We start from the raw sequence: 17,454 nt of genomic DNA on the forward strand, positions 1-17,454 counted from the left end.
TTTGCACTGACCAGCTTGCAAGTTGTCTCGAGTGATCTGTTCTTTCTGACACTTACTCAGACAACCTTTTCCCATGTGCTATCACTTTGCTGATTGCTATCCCACCTATGTGCAGCTTTCTAAGGCTGACTAGAGGCTTTACTCCTCCCTGGCAACCTTTGACAAATGTTATTTCCCCAGTTGTGATGACCAGGTAGAATACCTCATGAACATTATCCTTACCACCGCAAAACATTCCAGTCCTCACTCTTCCTCTTTACCACGATGTGTCCCAGAACCTTGGTGGATTGAGGCATGCCATGATACAATTTGTGTGTGGAGATGTGCTCTCTACGTTTTTAATTGTCATCCTATGATGGTAAAATGTATTAATTGCAAACAGTTACATACGCTTTGTTGTTGCATTCTTTGGGATAACAAAAAAGCTAGCTGGATTTCATTTACTAGTTATACTAACAGTTCCACTCCCTCTTCCATTGTGTGGGCCAACCTCCAACAGCTCTCTGGGACCAAGGTCCATTCCCCAATTTTTGGCATGATAATAGCAGATGATGTCGTAATGGACTCTATTGCTATCTCCAACACCTTGTGCCGCTATTTTGCAGAGATTTTGAGCTCCACCCACTATTTTCCTGCCTTCCTCTGTTGGAAATGAGTGAGGGAGACTTGGAAAATACCGATCCCTTCTCAGAATCATGAGTGCTACAATGCCACTTTTACTGTGAGGGAGCTAGATCATTCTCTCACTTCATCCTGCTCCTCTGCTACAAAAAAATGGTTCAAACGGCTCTGAGCACTATGTGACTTGACTTCTGAGGTCATCAGTCGCCTAGAACGTAGAACTAATTAAACCTAACTAACCTAAGGACATCACATCCATCCATGCCTGAGGCAGGATTCAAACCTGCGACCATAGCGCCTCTGCTACAGAATCTTTCTCCTGTGGGCAGAAGGCCTGTGAAGGCATGTTTCTCAGAAGCTGGCATGAAGCCACTGTCAGACCCATACCCAGGCCTGGTAAGGACAAACACCTTCCACATAACTACTGCCTCATTTTTCTCACCAGCTGTGTTGGCAACGTGATGGAATGTACGAGTCATGCACGGCTGATATGGTGGTTCGAGTCTCTCAATTTACTAACCATTGCACAATATGGATTTAGAGCACACTGTTCTGCAGTTGACCATCATACATTTTTTCAACCCATGTCATGAATTGTTTTCTGCAGAAACCAGACTGTGGCCATGTTTTTTCATTTGGAAAAAGCCTACAACACCTACTGGAAGACTGGTATCCTCCATACACTCTACATGTGGGGCTTCCAAGGCTGCATACCCTCTGCCTTGTCTCACACTTTTATCCAGGAAAACAGAGTGCCTCAGGGTTCTGTCCTGAGCATCATCCTCTTTGCTGTCACCATTAACCCTACTATGGCCTGTCTCGCACCAGCATCTCCGGCTCACTTTTAATTGATGAATTTTGTCATCTAAGTCCATGGTCTTGTCTCATTCGGTGGCATCATCAGTGTTGTCTTGATCAAGCATCGAACATGGCTTTTGCTTTTTCACTGAAAAAACTATTTATATGAATTTCTGGTTGTGGAATTGGTTTAATCCACCATCTTTACATCCTGGGCTTGTTGCTCTTCCATTCGGTGAGACTGTGAAATTCCTGGGGCTCATTCTTAATAGGAAACTTTCTTGGTTCTCCCATTTGCTTTACCTGGCTGCCAACTGTACGCGATCCCTCAATGTCCTACATGTCTTTAGCGTTACTTCCTGGGGAGCGGATCAGACCATCCTCATCTGTTTGTACCAGTTCCTTGTCCGTTTGAAACTACACTATGGATGTTTTGTTTATGCATCTGCACATCCGTTCATCTCGTGCCGTCTCAATACAATCCACCATTGTGGCATTCGTTTGGCCACCGGCACCTTTTACACTAGCCCGGTTGGAAGTCCATACACAGAAGCTGTCAAACTACCACTGTGGTTTTTTCCTCAGCAGATACACATGCCATTTGTCTGCCATGCCTGGACACCCATCCTATGCCTCTTTCTGTGATAAATTGTTTGATCACCAGTATGGGGCACCTCCCTCTTCTTTGTTACCTCCTGGAGTTCACTTTCGGCTATTGCCCTGGCAGATTAATTTCACACTACTTGCCACTTTCCCAGTGGGTGTGAACCTTCATCACCTTGGCTTTGCATGGTGGCCTGTGTTCACCGTGGACTTCATTCACTTCCTAAGAACTCTACTCCAGACTCTATCTCTGCAAGTTTCTGGGCACTTCACACCAAATTTCATGAGAGTACCTTTGCGTACACTGGTGGTACTTGGACTGACTGTGGTGTTGTGTGTGCCTTTGTCATTGGGACTAACATTTTTCAGTATTGGCTTTCAGAACACTGCTCAGTATTTACAGTGGAGCTCTTTGCCCTGTATCAGGCCATGCAGTACATCTGGCGACACAGGCTTTTCAATTGTCTCTGACAGTGTGTGCCCCTCAGAGCCTCTGTGTGCTGTTCACCATCCATCCATTAGTGCAGTGGGTCCAGGAAAGCTCTCACTTGCTCACTTGTGATGGAGCCACTGTGATGTTTGTATGGGTCTCTTGTCATGTTGTTCTTATTGGAAACGAGGCTACTGACATTGCTGCCAAGGCTGCAGTCCTCGTACCTCAGCCCACTAGTTTGTGCATTCCCTCTGATGAGCTGTGTGTTGCCATCTGTCAGCAGATGGTGTCACTTTGGCATCACCACTTGTCTTACCTTCATGGAAGCAAACTCTGGGGAATTAAATGTCTCCCAGCGGCTTGGATGACCACCTCTCAGCACTCTGACTTTGAGGAGGCCATTTTAGCTAGGTTGCGTATCAGACACTCTCTCTTTGGCCATCTCCATTTGTTAAGTGGTGATCCCCCACCACTTTGTGCTCATTGTCCTCAACCTTCGATGGTTTGCCTTTTTCTGATGGAATGCCCATTTTTTTTAACCACTTATGTTTGTCATCTGAATTATTAGATGTTTTAGCAAATGACGTGTTTTATTTTTTATCTGCCATAGCAATATGGTGAAGGGCATGTAATCTTTCGATCAGAACCTCTGTTGTGTCTATGGCATATTTTATGGACCTTTCACCAAGTCCCTGTTTTTAGCTGTCTTTCCTTCAGTTGACTGGGCTTAATGTGTAGTTGTTTTAACTCCTTTTTTGTGCTTGCGTTCTATGGTTCTGACATGGGTGCATATGACTGTAATTGTTTTTGTGCCCTAAAACAACACAAACCAACCTAATAACACCCCAGACTGGAACAGCTGTACCAGATCCTTCATCAGGTCTTTAATTATCTATCATCATGCTTTGATATGAAGGATATAGCGAAGGTCCTTCCCACCCTACCTAAAGTGGTGTTCCATCACTGACCCAACCTTCAAAGCATCACAGTCTGTCCCTAGGTCACTCTAAATTCCAAATACCTGGCACAGGGAACATACCCCCCATGGAGGACCCAGGTGCAGGACCTGTCTAATCCATCCACCAAGCACTTCCTTTTCCAGTTGTGTCGCAAACTTACACCTCATCAGAGGCCAGGTTACCTCTGAAGGCAGCCATGTCATATACCAGCTCAGCTGCAGTCATTGTTCAGCTTTTTATATTAGAATGACAAACAACCAGTTGTCCACCAGGATGAATGGCCACTGCCAAACTGGTCAAGAACAAAGTGGACCACCCTAGGACATAACATATTTGAGTTTAGTAGTTGTTCCACAACCTGCGCCATCTAGATCCTCCCCTCCAACACCAGCTTTTCTTACTCCACAAATGGGAGCTACCGTTACAAAACACTCTGTGCTACTGATATTTACTGATTTCAACCTACAGTAATTTGGTGTTGCCAGACCCTCCACCAAATAGTTTTCACCCAGTGTCCTGTTACCTCCTTCCCAATTCACGTCTCTTCAACCTGATTGTGCATCACTCTCTTCTAACGCTCCCTTTCTCTGCTCCTAGTTTTTCACTCCCCATCCCCCCTCCCCCCTTTCCATCCACCCTCCCTCATAGCCACCCAACACTGTGCCTGGCAGCCTTATCCTGCTGCTGCGTAGTCCTGCCCACTCTATCTGACAGTGTTCCTTCTCCTCCTCCTCCTCCTCCTCCTCTTCTTCTTCTTCTTCTTCTTCTTCTTCTGTCCATACTGCATGAAGTTTTTACTAGAATTTTGACTACCAGATTGGGCACTACACTGAGCCTGGCCCACCCCATTAAACAAGCTGGGTTCCACACAGGATTTAGTACAATCAATCATATCCTCACTCGGCACGAAACAATTAGAACAACAAATGAGTGCCATCTATCTCTCTGTCTTGCCTTCATAGATTTCAAAAAGGTATTAGATTTAATGAGTCATCCAACTGTGTTTGAGACTCTAACAGAGTAAGGAGTAGAACAAGCCTATATCAAAGTTGCAAAGGACATATAGAATACATCCATAGCATTTGCGAATGTAGTTGAAGATTTCAATGAATTTCCTGTCAAAAATGGTGTCAAGCAAAGTGACTTTATAGATCTCTAAAACTATTTTTAGTAGTCCTTGGAAAAGCAGTGTCTAATTTAGAGGGGAAAACAAAGGGAATCTAAATTCTGGGAAAGAGATGAAATAACCTGTGATTTGCTGACAATATCATGCTATTTGCAAATAGTATAGAAGAACTTCGAATACTTATTAGTGAACCAGCATCAGTCTGCTTTGAATTTGGCCTAAAAATGAACTATGATAAAACCAAGATAATTATGAATGAATAGACACTGGAGAGTAATACACCTGTTGGAAGTAGGCAAAGGTCCACAGAATATGTTTATCTTGGTCAGCTTCTGAATATGGAAGGAAATGTAAAACACAAACATTTTGATATATTGAATTAGGTTGGCAAGCTTATGGAGGGTAAGCCTCGGTTTTGAAGTCCAAGATGCTGGCTGAGTTGATGAAAAACATTTTTGACCAATGTATATTGCCCGTAATAAATTATGGCTGAGAGACACAGACAATTAAATGAGTTCATTGTCGGAAAACTAATGGTAGTCCAAGAGGAATGGAAAGATCAATGTTGGGCTACACGAAGGAAGGAAGGAAAGCATCTGATATCAGACAGTGTTGTAACGAAAGAGTGAACACTTTGAAGTGGCAATGGGCTGGTTATGTCGTTCAAAAAGATGGCATGTGGTCAAACAAGTACTAGATTGGAGCCCAATTTACCAAAAGAGACAATGGGGAAGACTACCGGACAGATGGGACAGAGACTTAAAAAACACAGCCAGACTGGACTGGCAATGGGAAGCTCAAGATTGACAGAAATGAAAGAACCTGCAGGGATCCTACATTACACCCAGACTCAGAAGCCATGTCATCAAGTGATCAAATTGGATGATGATGATGATGATGATGATGATGATGGAAGGAAGGAAGGAAGGAAGGAAGGAAGGAAGGAAGGAAGGAAGGAAGGAAGGGCTAAGAAGTAAGATATACCTCTTCTCTGTTGTTGTCTCTCATAATGTTGTAATCTTTGCTGAATTACCTCCAAATTTATAACATATGAAACTGGTGAATTTGAGCAAATTGTACCTGCTTAATGTTGACTACTTATACCTTTTTTAAATATATTTCTGCTAATTGCCTTTATAAGCACTGCCATTTTTATTTATTAGTTCCATATTTGGTCCAGCTACTTCTTAGTGCACAGATATAAAAGACACAGAGCAATTAGAACATTAATGCCTAGAAGAAGAAACAAAAATGCACCTTCAGATACACATGAGTAGAAGAAATTTTTTTTTCACTTCCATGGCATTTTCTTTACATTGTTAGTAAAGATGTGTGTTTTATTTCTTACCGATAGGAATAGTTCACACTCCTCACACCCATCATGACTTATGCTCTATCTTTCATTCATCAGGTGTGTGTGTGTGTGTGTGTGTGTGTGTGTGTGTGTGTGTGTGTGTCATGGTTGTGCATTGCTTTATAACAAACAAGTCTAGGTTTTTATTTCCTTTTGTGTTCAAATTTTGAATGCAAATAATGGGTAAATATTTGTTCATTTTTATTTCTGTATAAACTTTCCTAACATAGGAACAGTAGAATTTACAACCTGTTATGTTTCATTGCTAGGGACGGACTGACTGACTGACTGACTGACTGACTGACTGACGGACTGACTGACTTGTCCCCAAGGCAGAGTTCTTTTGTGTTCACTTATGTATTTAGCTAGTATACTAGTGGTCTTCTAATATAATAATCTGTGGAATGAACATATATGTTGGTAGAGGATATGTGTGGCTTCACAAGTTGCTCTACCTTTAATGCTGTAGGATTTCCTAGTGTGCGGCTGCAGTAACTGGTGGTTGCATTGGGCAGGTTCTACAGTGGTAAAGATTGCACTGTTAGAAAATGTAGGTTTAAGGTAATGGTCTGGGAATGCCAAATGGTTCAACAAGTTATCTCTCTATCCCAACATTCTTACCCCTGCAGCTGTTCCTGTCATAAAACCTACCACATGCATCAACTCACTATCACTTGCATTAGCCCTTCCACTGATAAAGCATCCAACATCAAAAGCAGAGCAACAAATACAGCTACACGTTGCCTCTCAACTGATAAGAGTTCAATACCTGGATTCTTACGTAGCAATGAGCACCATTAAACTGGTTGACCACATGAATGGATAGAGAAAAACAGTTCATCTTGGGGACACCAAGTTGCTGAGCTTGGTCTGAAGTGTAACTCAAGGGACTGAGTGCCTGCCACATCACACTGACCATTTGTGTTCTCCCATCGAGTGCACATTTCCCTGAACAGTTCTGGAGATAAGTACATACTCCAGCACATACATATGGTCTCTGTCTCCATTAACTGTTCAGCCCCCCCCCCCCCCCCCCTCTGTGATGCCCCACCCCCTCTCCTCTCTTTTTGATTTTTTTCCCCCTCTTAGTTCCTCATAAATTGCACTAATTACAATTCTCATTTCTCTTGTTCTCAGTTCATCTTTACTTCTCAGCTTATATTTTTATCATCTCCAGGTCAAAACTAGCACAGTACTTACCAATATATTATCTTTGACCTCATTATTTCCTCAACATCTCCTCTTTCAATCTCCTTTGATGTATCCAACAGATGGATCCCACTCAACTGGAGTGTGAAAGTTTGAATGTGTGTCATGCAAATTCTGACACCTATACTATAATGTAGCAAAGGCAGGTTTTGTAAATTTATGTGATTTATCTCAAAAATGATGGTGTCTCCAGCTGATCTGACAATTCGATTTTTTCACACAGCGTTTCAAATACTAATCTTGTAATGTTTTACATGAGCTGTGAACAATGTAATGTGTGTGATGTTCTTGGTGTCATACCCCATATTTCTATGTGAAGTTGCCTTTTCACACCATCTTGTTGTACCCTAGCACAGACAGGTAAGATTTTAACAAAATTCAGGTAAAATAGTGTAGACAAAAATGGAAATGTCAAATCTCCCAAAACAAAAATGATTAAGTTGTGTCAATTGTTGATAACTATGGAAACAGAGAGCCACTTCTGAGGGACAGAGAAAAAATTAAAAAGATATGAATTCATGATCAGATGTTTTATGTCCCAGCATGCAATGGAAGATCCAACAATTAAGTGAATTATAAAATTGATTTCAGTTCTTGAAGATAGTAAATTACTTGTGAATTCAATATTTAGGTAAAGATATAAAGAAATTTTTGGGATGTAAACTATTCACTTTGTAAATCTGGAAAATCTGGTGCAATTTCAGGACTATGGGTCCAAGAAAGAAGGTACTGTCAGCTGTCAGAGACCGCCTGACGGAGATCTTATGAGAGGAAACCTAAAGCTGCAAAAAATTCATTTCAGAATATATTTATTTTATAGATGAAACTACTAGAAACTTCAAAAGGCATGAAGAAAATAAATGAATATTAAATATCTATCTAATACCCCCTCCCTCCCTCCCCATTTCCCTTTTTTTTCTCCCAATCCCTCAATTTTCTCTGCTTTTTCACCTGCTGATGTAAATCTCTACACATCAGTCATCTTCTGATGAAGAGTTATGTTTAAAAATACATGGACAATGAAATCTATTGTTTGTGTGCCTCTACCACCAATCATTTTATATCTCTGTGTGTTTCCTTTACATAATTGTTTACTTAGGAGGCAATATTTATTGCTGTTTATGAACTGATGTGTGCAATATAGGTATACTTTATGTGAACAGTATTAAAGATTAGCAGATTTTTCACATGTTTTTACAAAAAGTAATATTTTATATCTTGCTGCTGTTTTAGTAATGGCTGACAAGATTGTATGCATGATAAATTTTATTGATTGCCTTCTTGGTAGAGAAAATTTTAACTTTGTACTCGTGTTAAAGGTGTGAAATGAAAGCAGCATTACTAGAAAGTTTTATAAATGTTGTTGTACCACTTTATCTTAATAAAAGTTCTTTGATTACAATTGTTGCCTTCAATTTCCTTTGTGAATTTGATTTATGCCATGTTTCATAACAGGAGAGAGAATTTCAAGACATGTAGTTTGAGTTTCCTTTATCACATGTGCCTTAACTGTCAGTTACAGTGAAGTAAGTATTTTTTAGAGCAGCCAGTGTGGAATAATGGCCTCTATTAGAAAAGATGAGCTGCAAGCATAAAAATGAATTTGGTCCCATTCTTAAAACTATTATGTTTCAAAGAATTCACACTATCAGATTCTAGAGAAGAATTTAATTTGATGAATGAAGCACTACAAAACTCCGGTCAGTCCTTTAGTCCATAGACTAAGGTAATAACAAATTCAGAATCAAGGGAATATGAATTTTGACCACTTATTCACTTACAAAAAGCTAAATCTGAGGGGGAAACAATTGTTCAACACAAGTTTTCAAGGCTTCTGAAGTTATATTTTAGAACTGTTGTGCTAGGATATGCCTTAATGATCTTCAAAGGCCATCCAGAAAGTACAGAACGTTTCACAATACCAGGATATTCTTCAATAATAATACAGAAGCTGAGTATACCTGTTTCAGCACAAACTTTGTGGACTTTTCCACAGTCACCTTTTGACATTGAGACACTTGTCATACCTTGGCAGTAGTTTTTGGGTGCCCTCTTCATACCATTTGGTCACCTGGCTGTTCAACCACACCACAATAGCATCCTGCAAGTCTCCATCATTTGTGAAGCATGTACCAGCAAGGTGTTCCTTCAGTTACGGAAACAAGAAAAAGTCCAATGGTGCCAGATTCAGACTGTAAGGAGTAAGCTCGATGATATACAACTGGCATTTCTCATGCAGCAAGGTTTGTCTGCTAGGTAGTGTGCGGATGTGGATTGTTGTACTACAGAACACTTCCACATGAGAGCTTGCCTCTTCAGTGGTTCTGGATAGACCAATGAAGATGGCCAAGGGTAGCACAGTGTGGATCACTACTGATTGCTGTGTTGGGCATAAAATTGATAGGCAAGACCCCTTCACTGTCCCAGAATACAGAAGCTATCAGTTTTTAAGTTGATGCAGTTTATTTGAACTTGACTGGCTTCTATGCTGACTAGGATGATACTACTCCATAGAATATCACTTCATTATGGGGGTGTTATGAGAAACCCACATTTCATCTGCTGTAACAGTCTGGTCAATGAAGGTGTTGCTGTCCCTTTTGTAATGCTCCAAGAATGCTAAGGCAACACCCATTCTTGCAGCTTTCTGATGCTGTATGGCACCCCCCTGTCCACAGATTTTGTGGTACCCTATGTGCTGAGTGTCAATTTTGTGCACAAATGAACAAGACACTTCCTGACATTGTTCATGCATATCACTAAGTGTGAATTGTCAAATCTCTCGTATGATGTGATCCACGTTTTGTTTCAGTCCATCTGTGATAATGGAGGGTAGCCCTTCTCTCTTCATCATAAATAGTAACAAGTCTGTTGTGAATGTTACAGGTTCTAACATTGTCCATCTGCGAAAAACTACCACCAACTCGCATCTTGCAGTAGGTGGGATTCATAATTGGCACAGCCATGAACACAGCTATTTCTGCACTTTTGAAGTGGCAAGAGCCATAAAGCCACATGCATCAACTGTCCATATCACACTGAATACCAGAACCAATGAAAGGCTGGCACAAGACAAGTGGACATACTGTATGCACAAATGGTCTTTATTTTCTGAATTGTCCTTGTAATTGCTGTGACGGGATCAAACAAGTAATCAACATTTATGCAATGCCTGCACTGAAAGGAAATCTATGATGATCTGTTTGAATTCTGCATACAAAATGTTAAGTTGAATTTATTAGTATCACATCATGAGATAAAATGAAGAGACTGATTCCTGCTGAAACAAATTCCTGTATCTTAAACATATTACAGTGGACACCCATGCACACATAGCTGCATCAGAAATCCACACACACAAACAATTTATAGAATAGTACCCATCAACATGCCTACTTCATAGGGTTCAGACCATAAAACTCAACAGCTATTAAGCAAATAGTTAATGTAAGACTGGAAATATAGGCAGTCCCTGAAGTTATGGACTGCACTTCGTAGATCAATCTGACTGCTCTAGCTTGAGAACACTGTGTTTGAAGAGCAAGTCGAGAGTACACTATTGTGTAATACACATTCTGCAAGACTGTGTTGGGGACTATTATAACTGAAAATCATAACAGTATTAGATGAGTATTGTAAAATGTGGACTAGTGATCTGTAATAAAACGACTGAGATTTCAATACACAATGGTAACCAGTGCATATATTGTGTTTCAATAATCCCATAAGTAGTACTGTGGGCAGGATGTTATGTGTATAGTGAATTATTTCACAATTGATCCAGATATGAGGAAGGAATTGAATCATTCAATGAATGGGACGACATGAAGCGAAATATGGCTAAACAGGCTGAACTATGGGGAAAGGAAGAAAAGAAACAGAAGCACTGGTGGTGGAACAAGGAATGTGAGGAAGTGGTAGAGACTTGCAGGAAAGCCTGGAGAGACTGGAGCAGCAAGAAGGACCCAGGAAAATGGGAAGTTTTCTTAGGAGCAAGAAAGGAAGCAGCCCAAACAAATAAGATGGACCAGAAGACGGAAGATGAAGCAGGAACTGGACAAGATTGAGACCAACTTCAGGAAAAACAGCAGACACTTTTTCGGGAAATTCAAAAAGAGTCTGATTGGATACAAAGGTAGAGAACTGTTTGTAAGAGATAAGAAAGGGGAGCTGGCTGTCAGTGTGAAGGAGAACTGTCGGATTTTTGCAGAGCACTTTCACGACCTGCAGAACTGTGCACCACCTGAAGAAGAGCTGGAACTGGGGACTGACACAGAAGAGAGAGCCACGCCCCCCAACCAGGGATGAAGTCGCACATGCCACAAGTGATCTGAAGAATAATAAGGCAACTGGAGAAGATGGTATAGCAGCCGAGATGATAAATTGGGGAGGCAGCAAAGCAATAGACAACATGACCAACATAATGCACCAGATCTGGAGAACAAAGAAGTTGCCAGAAGGATGGAAGAATGCAATTGTAGTACCAATACATAAGAAGGGGGACAAGAGGGATGTAAACAACTACAGAGGAATATCGCTACTAGAGGTCGGATACAAAGTGCTGTCAAAACTATTGCTCAAGAGAGTAGAAGAACAGGTAGAAAGTACAGTTGGCGACTACCAAGTGGGATTCAGGAAGGGAAGAGGTTGTGTAGAACAGATATTTATCCTGAAGCAACTGATAGAACATAGGGCCTTAAAAAAACAAAAAGACAGTAATAACCTTCATGAACTTCACAAAGGCATATGACTCCATCGACAGACAGACTCTTGTTAGGATCCTGAAGAACAGAGAACTTGATGGAACTACACAAGAACTCATAAAAGAAATTCTGACAGACAGAAAACCAAGGGTGAGATTCAGAGGAGCACTGCCAGAAGAATTTGAGATCAAGACTGGTGTTAAACAGGGAGATGGAGTGTCACCATTGTTGTTTAATATAGCACTGGACGAAGTGATCAGGCAGTGGAGAGCAATAAATGAGGAAATGGGAATATCAAAGACCCATGTGGGGGACAAAAAGGACAACAGGGCTCAAGTGGACTGCCTAGCCTTTGCAGATGACATAGCAATAGTAAGTGACACAACTCGACAACTTAAGGTAGCCAGAAAGGTGGGACTGAGGATTGCCTATAACAAGACAAAGACATTAAACACCACTGCAAACTGGGAAACACTGGAAGGCACTGTGCAAATGGTGGACAATTTTAAATACCTGGGAGAATTTATAACAGGAAGGAACAGGAGCAAGGAGGGAATAACAGAGAGGATAAAGATGAGGTCACCCTTCTGCATGACGAGAGAGGTATACAATAAAAAGAATATATCCACAGAGGCAAAGATAAGCCACTACAAGGCAACAGTGAGGAATGCAGAATTGTATGCTGCTGAGACTATGACACTAGGAAGAAATGGGGCAGAGCAACTAGAGAAAGAAGAGAGGAAAATACTGAGAAAAATACTAGGTCCCAAAAGGGGTGGAGAGAGGTGGATGCGAAGACCTAGGGAAGAATTGTACCAGACCATGAGAACAATATCTGGGGAAATCAGACTCAAAAGGGCAAGGTTTACTGGGCATGTAGTTAGGATGAGTATGGACAGAATGACGAAGAGAGTGTGGGAAACAACAGGGAGGACAAGGGGAAAGACAGGAACCAAATGGATTGTTGAACTTTGGAAGGACTGGTTGGAATTGGGGATCAAGGTCGAAGGAAAGGAAAACTGGAGGAACAAATATACACTGACAAATGCGCCGGAGATCAATGACAGAGAAGAATACAGGAAAAGATTAGAATGTCACCAGTGGAGCTGCCAGGAGAAATGGAATCTGAAGATCTCGGAAGAAGAGCGGCAGAGGAGAAGAGAGAATGAAGAGGTTCTGGGAGAAGAAGAGGAAAATGCAGTCCACGAAGGGGCTACCGGTGGTCCTACAGAGGCCGTAATGCAAGAAAAAGAAGAAGAAGAAGAAGAAGAAGAAGAAGAAGAATTATTTCATGTGTCTAGCAACAATATGGAAAGGACACCTACTCTTCACATAGGGGAGGTGCTGAGACACAAACAGATGCAATCAAAACAAATGTTAAAAAATATTCAGCTTTCGGATAAAGTCCTTAATAAGAAGTAGAAAATTCTCACACATTCACAACTTGCACACACTTGGCCACTTCACCACCGGGAAGACCCCTACTGCTGTGTAAGTAAGGGTCCTGGCCTCAATGCCAGGAGCACTTACTTTTGCTGCCGTGCGGTCAGACACTGCCGTTGCCCGTCGCTGCTACACTGGTACTGCATATGTATGGTCCTCAGCCACTGCCCCAGTGCTGTCGCCACCACCACTGCATTCCCTGCACCACAATATGACAAGTGTACCGTACATGTTGCTATGCAGTCCACAGCTCACGGTCTAGTGGTTAGTGGCTGGCGTTGCTGTCCCCTGGATCGTGGGGTCACGGGTTTGATTACCGCCCGGGTTGGGCATTTTATCCGCCTGGGGACTGGGATTTTGTGTTGTCCTCATGATTTCATCACCACTCATGGAAGTGGTGAGACTGGACTGAGTGAAGGCTGGGAATTTGTACGGGCACTAATAACTGTGCAGTTGAGTGCCCCACAAACCCATCATCATCATCATCATCATCATCATCATCATCGTCGTCGTCCTCATGTTGCTTCATGTTGAGGCACTGTAGCCATTTTGTTGTGAGGAGACTGTAGAGAGTGAACAGGGTCTTTCAGATTAGTAAATTATAGTTTTAAATGAACAAGTACCATGATTTTTAGAGCTCAGTATTTGTATGACATGCTGTCATTTTGATTCCTATTGCCTGTAATGTAAAAACGTTGAGAGTCAGAACTATTTTGCTAGAAGCCCACAGCACATCATATGACAGACTCAAATATGTTTAGAGAGAAAATTTTCTTGGACATTATGATACTAAGCTGTGGTTTTATGCACCATTCTTCCTTTCAATACTTAGAAGTACATTGCATGAAGTTAAAATTTTCATCTTATACAGTTATTGCTTTTTGTTTGGAGGTGTCTTTACTTAGAGCAATTTGGACTTTAAATTTTTGTGAGTGTAGTTATTGTGAGATGTGCTGAATGTGTAATTGTTCCTTGTATAAGCACTTAACATGTATGCTGGTTGCCCGCATCTCGTGGTCGTGCGGTAGCGTTCTCGCTTCCCACACCCGGGTTCCCGGGTTCGATTCCTGTCGGGGTCAGGGATTTTCTCTGCCTCGTGATGGCTGGGTGTTGTGTGATGTCCTTAGGTTAGTTAGGTTTAAGTAGTTCTAAGTTCTAGGGGACTGATGACCTAAGATGTTAAGTACCATAGTGCTCAGAGCCATTTGAACCATTTGTATGCTGGTTGGCTAGTTAATGTCTATGTAACTTAGACACATACTTCTGTTGGACTTGGGTACTGCAGCGGATTTCTTATCCTTGTTTTAAACCCTATAGTTGTTGAAGTATGTTGTGCCTAGTTACTGTGATGAGAAGTTTCTATAGGTATGTTTTGACTGTTTTCAGTTTATCTCCAGTGATTTGCACCTGGTAAAATGTGATGGCATGTACAGTCGTTCAGCAGTCCTTGGCATTTTCTTCCATTTTGCTTTCACATAATGATCCATCCTATTTTTTTCATATTTGCTATAAATATTATTCTTGTGTCCTAATGAATGTAGACACTTGCCCTTTGCTTCACAGATGTGAGAGCATTAGCTGCAAGGTTGCTGAAATAATCAGTGCATTAAATACTTGTGCCTTGATGGGAATTTGTTTTTATTGCAATACCAGGCACAGGTGCAAACACTGTGTCTAGGTCTTGTAAGAAAGGTAGCATATCATTAGATTCTGACCATCTTGGTATTGTTTATCAGACTACTAGAGGGACTAGGTGACTTGAGGCTCCAAATATACACAGATATAATTATGTGATTATCACCTGTGTTGCCGAAACCTATAGAACACGCCAGATTTCAGAATGAGAGGACTGAACTTTCTCTCTCTCTCTCTCTCTCTCTCTCTCTCTCTCTCTCTCTCTCTCTCTCTGTCCATGCCTTATGTTTTTTATAAGTGGTAGTAGCTTGTAACTGGTTAACTCAATGCATGAAGCTATGATGTATTAAATGACTTATGTTAATATGAGTTATAATGAATGGTGGAGGAGGATAGATCTGTTGTACGCCTGAAATTAGGTCAGGATATGATGACATTTATCTGTTATCCCCAGAGGATAGTGGTGAAATAATGTATGAAGTTATTTGCGAGCAGGAAAGATGTCCAGAGGTTAATTTGGTTGAAGGTAATTATATGCAAGCAAGAGTTCCTGTGTCAGTTGTTTTAAGTGGTGATGTTTCTGTTGTACAGTTAGTGCTTTTTGGTGGACGTTGAGGATGATACAATGAATACTAATTTATGAGAGATGATGATTGAGTGATGCTAAATGGTCCATTTTACACTGTCACCCGCCAGAGGTCAGAGTAAAACCATTAGCCATCATTCATTTTAGCATGCCGCAAGTTTCCAGTTGAGACACCAATGAATTTTGGAGTCGTCTAAGTTTGTTACCTGTGAACATTTGAAAAGCACAGACCACATGGTGTAAACACGTGGATCAGCACAGCTGTCTCCTTGCGAAAGCCAGCTATGCTACCATTTCTCTTCTTCTTCGTCTTGGCTACAGTAATTAAGTCTAGTTTTTGTACAGTATAAGTTTTCAGTGAGCATAAACTGTAATGAACTTCATAGGAAACTATTTCACCATTGCCTTTTTGAAAGATCTTTTGTCTACTGTCTGCCTTTTAAGTTGTGGTTTTTCTCTAACAAAGAATTTGGGACAATGTACATGCTCAGTTGACTATCATATGGTGTACGGATTTTAAGTGGTTGTAAGTAAATGTTAAAGGCTTTTCTGAGAAGCATGGCCCAGGCACACACCTATTTGTATTTTGTGGAGATTTTAAGCATTTCTGAAGATTTTTGGTGTTTAAAGTTATCATCTCTCATCCACTGTTTTCTCATTTGACGATATTAGGCAATTTGTATTATTCAGCTTCCTTGTAGAATTTTGATGTAGTGTATTTTGCTTGTAGATTTCTTTTGTTGATAATGATTTTTTTGCCCATTGAAGGAATGCATTGTGTTTACCTTATTAAAGTTGTTCTACAGTACTACTTTTTACAAGTTGCTTTCTTGAGTATTTTGTTTTGTCATTAAATGTGGAATGTGCAGCCTCTTTTTGCAATGTTACTCTTCAAACCTTCATCTAATTTTCGTAAATAATGTTCCTCTGCTCTGCAGACAAGATAAAGCCATTATCAATTTACAAACATTTATTTCCATTAGGGTTAAAAATAATAGGTCGGTTTCAATTCCTATGTCTACTTAACTGACCATATCCCTTCAGCCCCTCACTACAAAATTTTCTTGACCTGTGTCCAGTAAAACAATAAGCATTCTTTTCCTGCTCATCTGTCTTAAACAGCATAATTTTAATCTGAATTTTTAACTGCAGTATTCCTTATTTCATCTTGGTTTTTCTGTATCAAAATTTTTGTCATTTTGAGGCAACTATATCGTGGTTTTTATCTGGACAACACAGAGATGCACTGTGTCATACTATTTCTGTTTCAAAATTAAAACAAATACTATACTAATAATCTGAACTGAGCCTTCTTAAACATTGTTGCCTGTGCTGCCTTGCACTTGGTTTTTGTGACACAAAAGTTAAAACCCTTTCATGTATAAATTGGGTACCACTTTGTGCTGATAATTATTGGTATTTACCCCAATGTTAGATAGCATTGTCCTACTATGTTTTTATGCATACTTATCATCATGCTGCTGGAACACATTTCCTCCTGTGCTTTCAAATCAAATGCTAGACGCACGCTTCCACTTTCCCTCTAAATACCTGTACATTAGACCGCACCTCCCTGCCTCACGCAACACACTTTTTAGTGAAAGTGAGCTGTTCCTCCTCCTCTACTCACCTTCCCTCGTACTTGCAATACAGCATCCCCCCCCCCTCCCCCTTTTTCCTCTGCCATACCACTAAGGGCTTCATATGCCTTGTCGTGCTGAACTTCCATAGATTACAGATATTTATACTCCGAGTACTCCTCCTACCCCTCGTGTGCCCTTGCAGAAATTGTTTTAGTGACGTCATGATCATCGCTGTTCTCTGCCATGGGTTACACATGATCTTTTGGCATCGGTCTGCCAGTTGAAATCTTCTTTACAAATGTGCACTTCTGTCACACCACATCACATTCTAGCCTTAACCCTTTCATATTTTATGAACTGATTATAAACTGGCAATGTTCTTTCCCTTCCTGTGTGAAGTT

General features: G+C 40.8%; 2 protein-coding genes across 2 annotated transcripts in view; one reads left to right on the forward strand and one right to left on the reverse strand.

The window, feature by feature from the left end:
- The window catches only part of LOC124711924 (fibronectin type 3 and ankyrin repeat domains protein 1-like), a 117,217-nt gene extending 109,287 nt beyond the window's left edge, over positions 1-7,930 (forward strand). The window contains exon 7 of the mRNA XM_047242181.1: positions 7,808-7,930. Coding sequence (XP_047098137.1) covers positions 7,808-7,871 — 64 coding nt within the window. The 3' untranslated portion in view covers positions 7,872-7,930. The remainder of the gene's footprint in view (positions 1-7,807) is intronic.
- The window catches only part of LOC124711923 (deoxyribose-phosphate aldolase), a 202,971-nt gene continuing 191,491 nt past the window's right edge, over positions 5,975-17,454 (reverse strand). The window contains exon 7 of the transcript XR_007005542.1: positions 5,975-5,997. The gene's annotated coding sequence lies outside the window, so the exon portion shown is untranslated. The remainder of the gene's footprint in view (positions 5,998-17,454) is intronic.

The sequence above is a fragment of the Schistocerca piceifrons genome, chromosome 8 (assembly GCF_021461385.2).
Source record: "Schistocerca piceifrons isolate TAMUIC-IGC-003096 chromosome 8, iqSchPice1.1, whole genome shotgun sequence".
Classification (NCBI taxonomy): Eukaryota; Metazoa; Arthropoda; class Insecta; order Orthoptera; family Acrididae; genus Schistocerca; species Schistocerca piceifrons.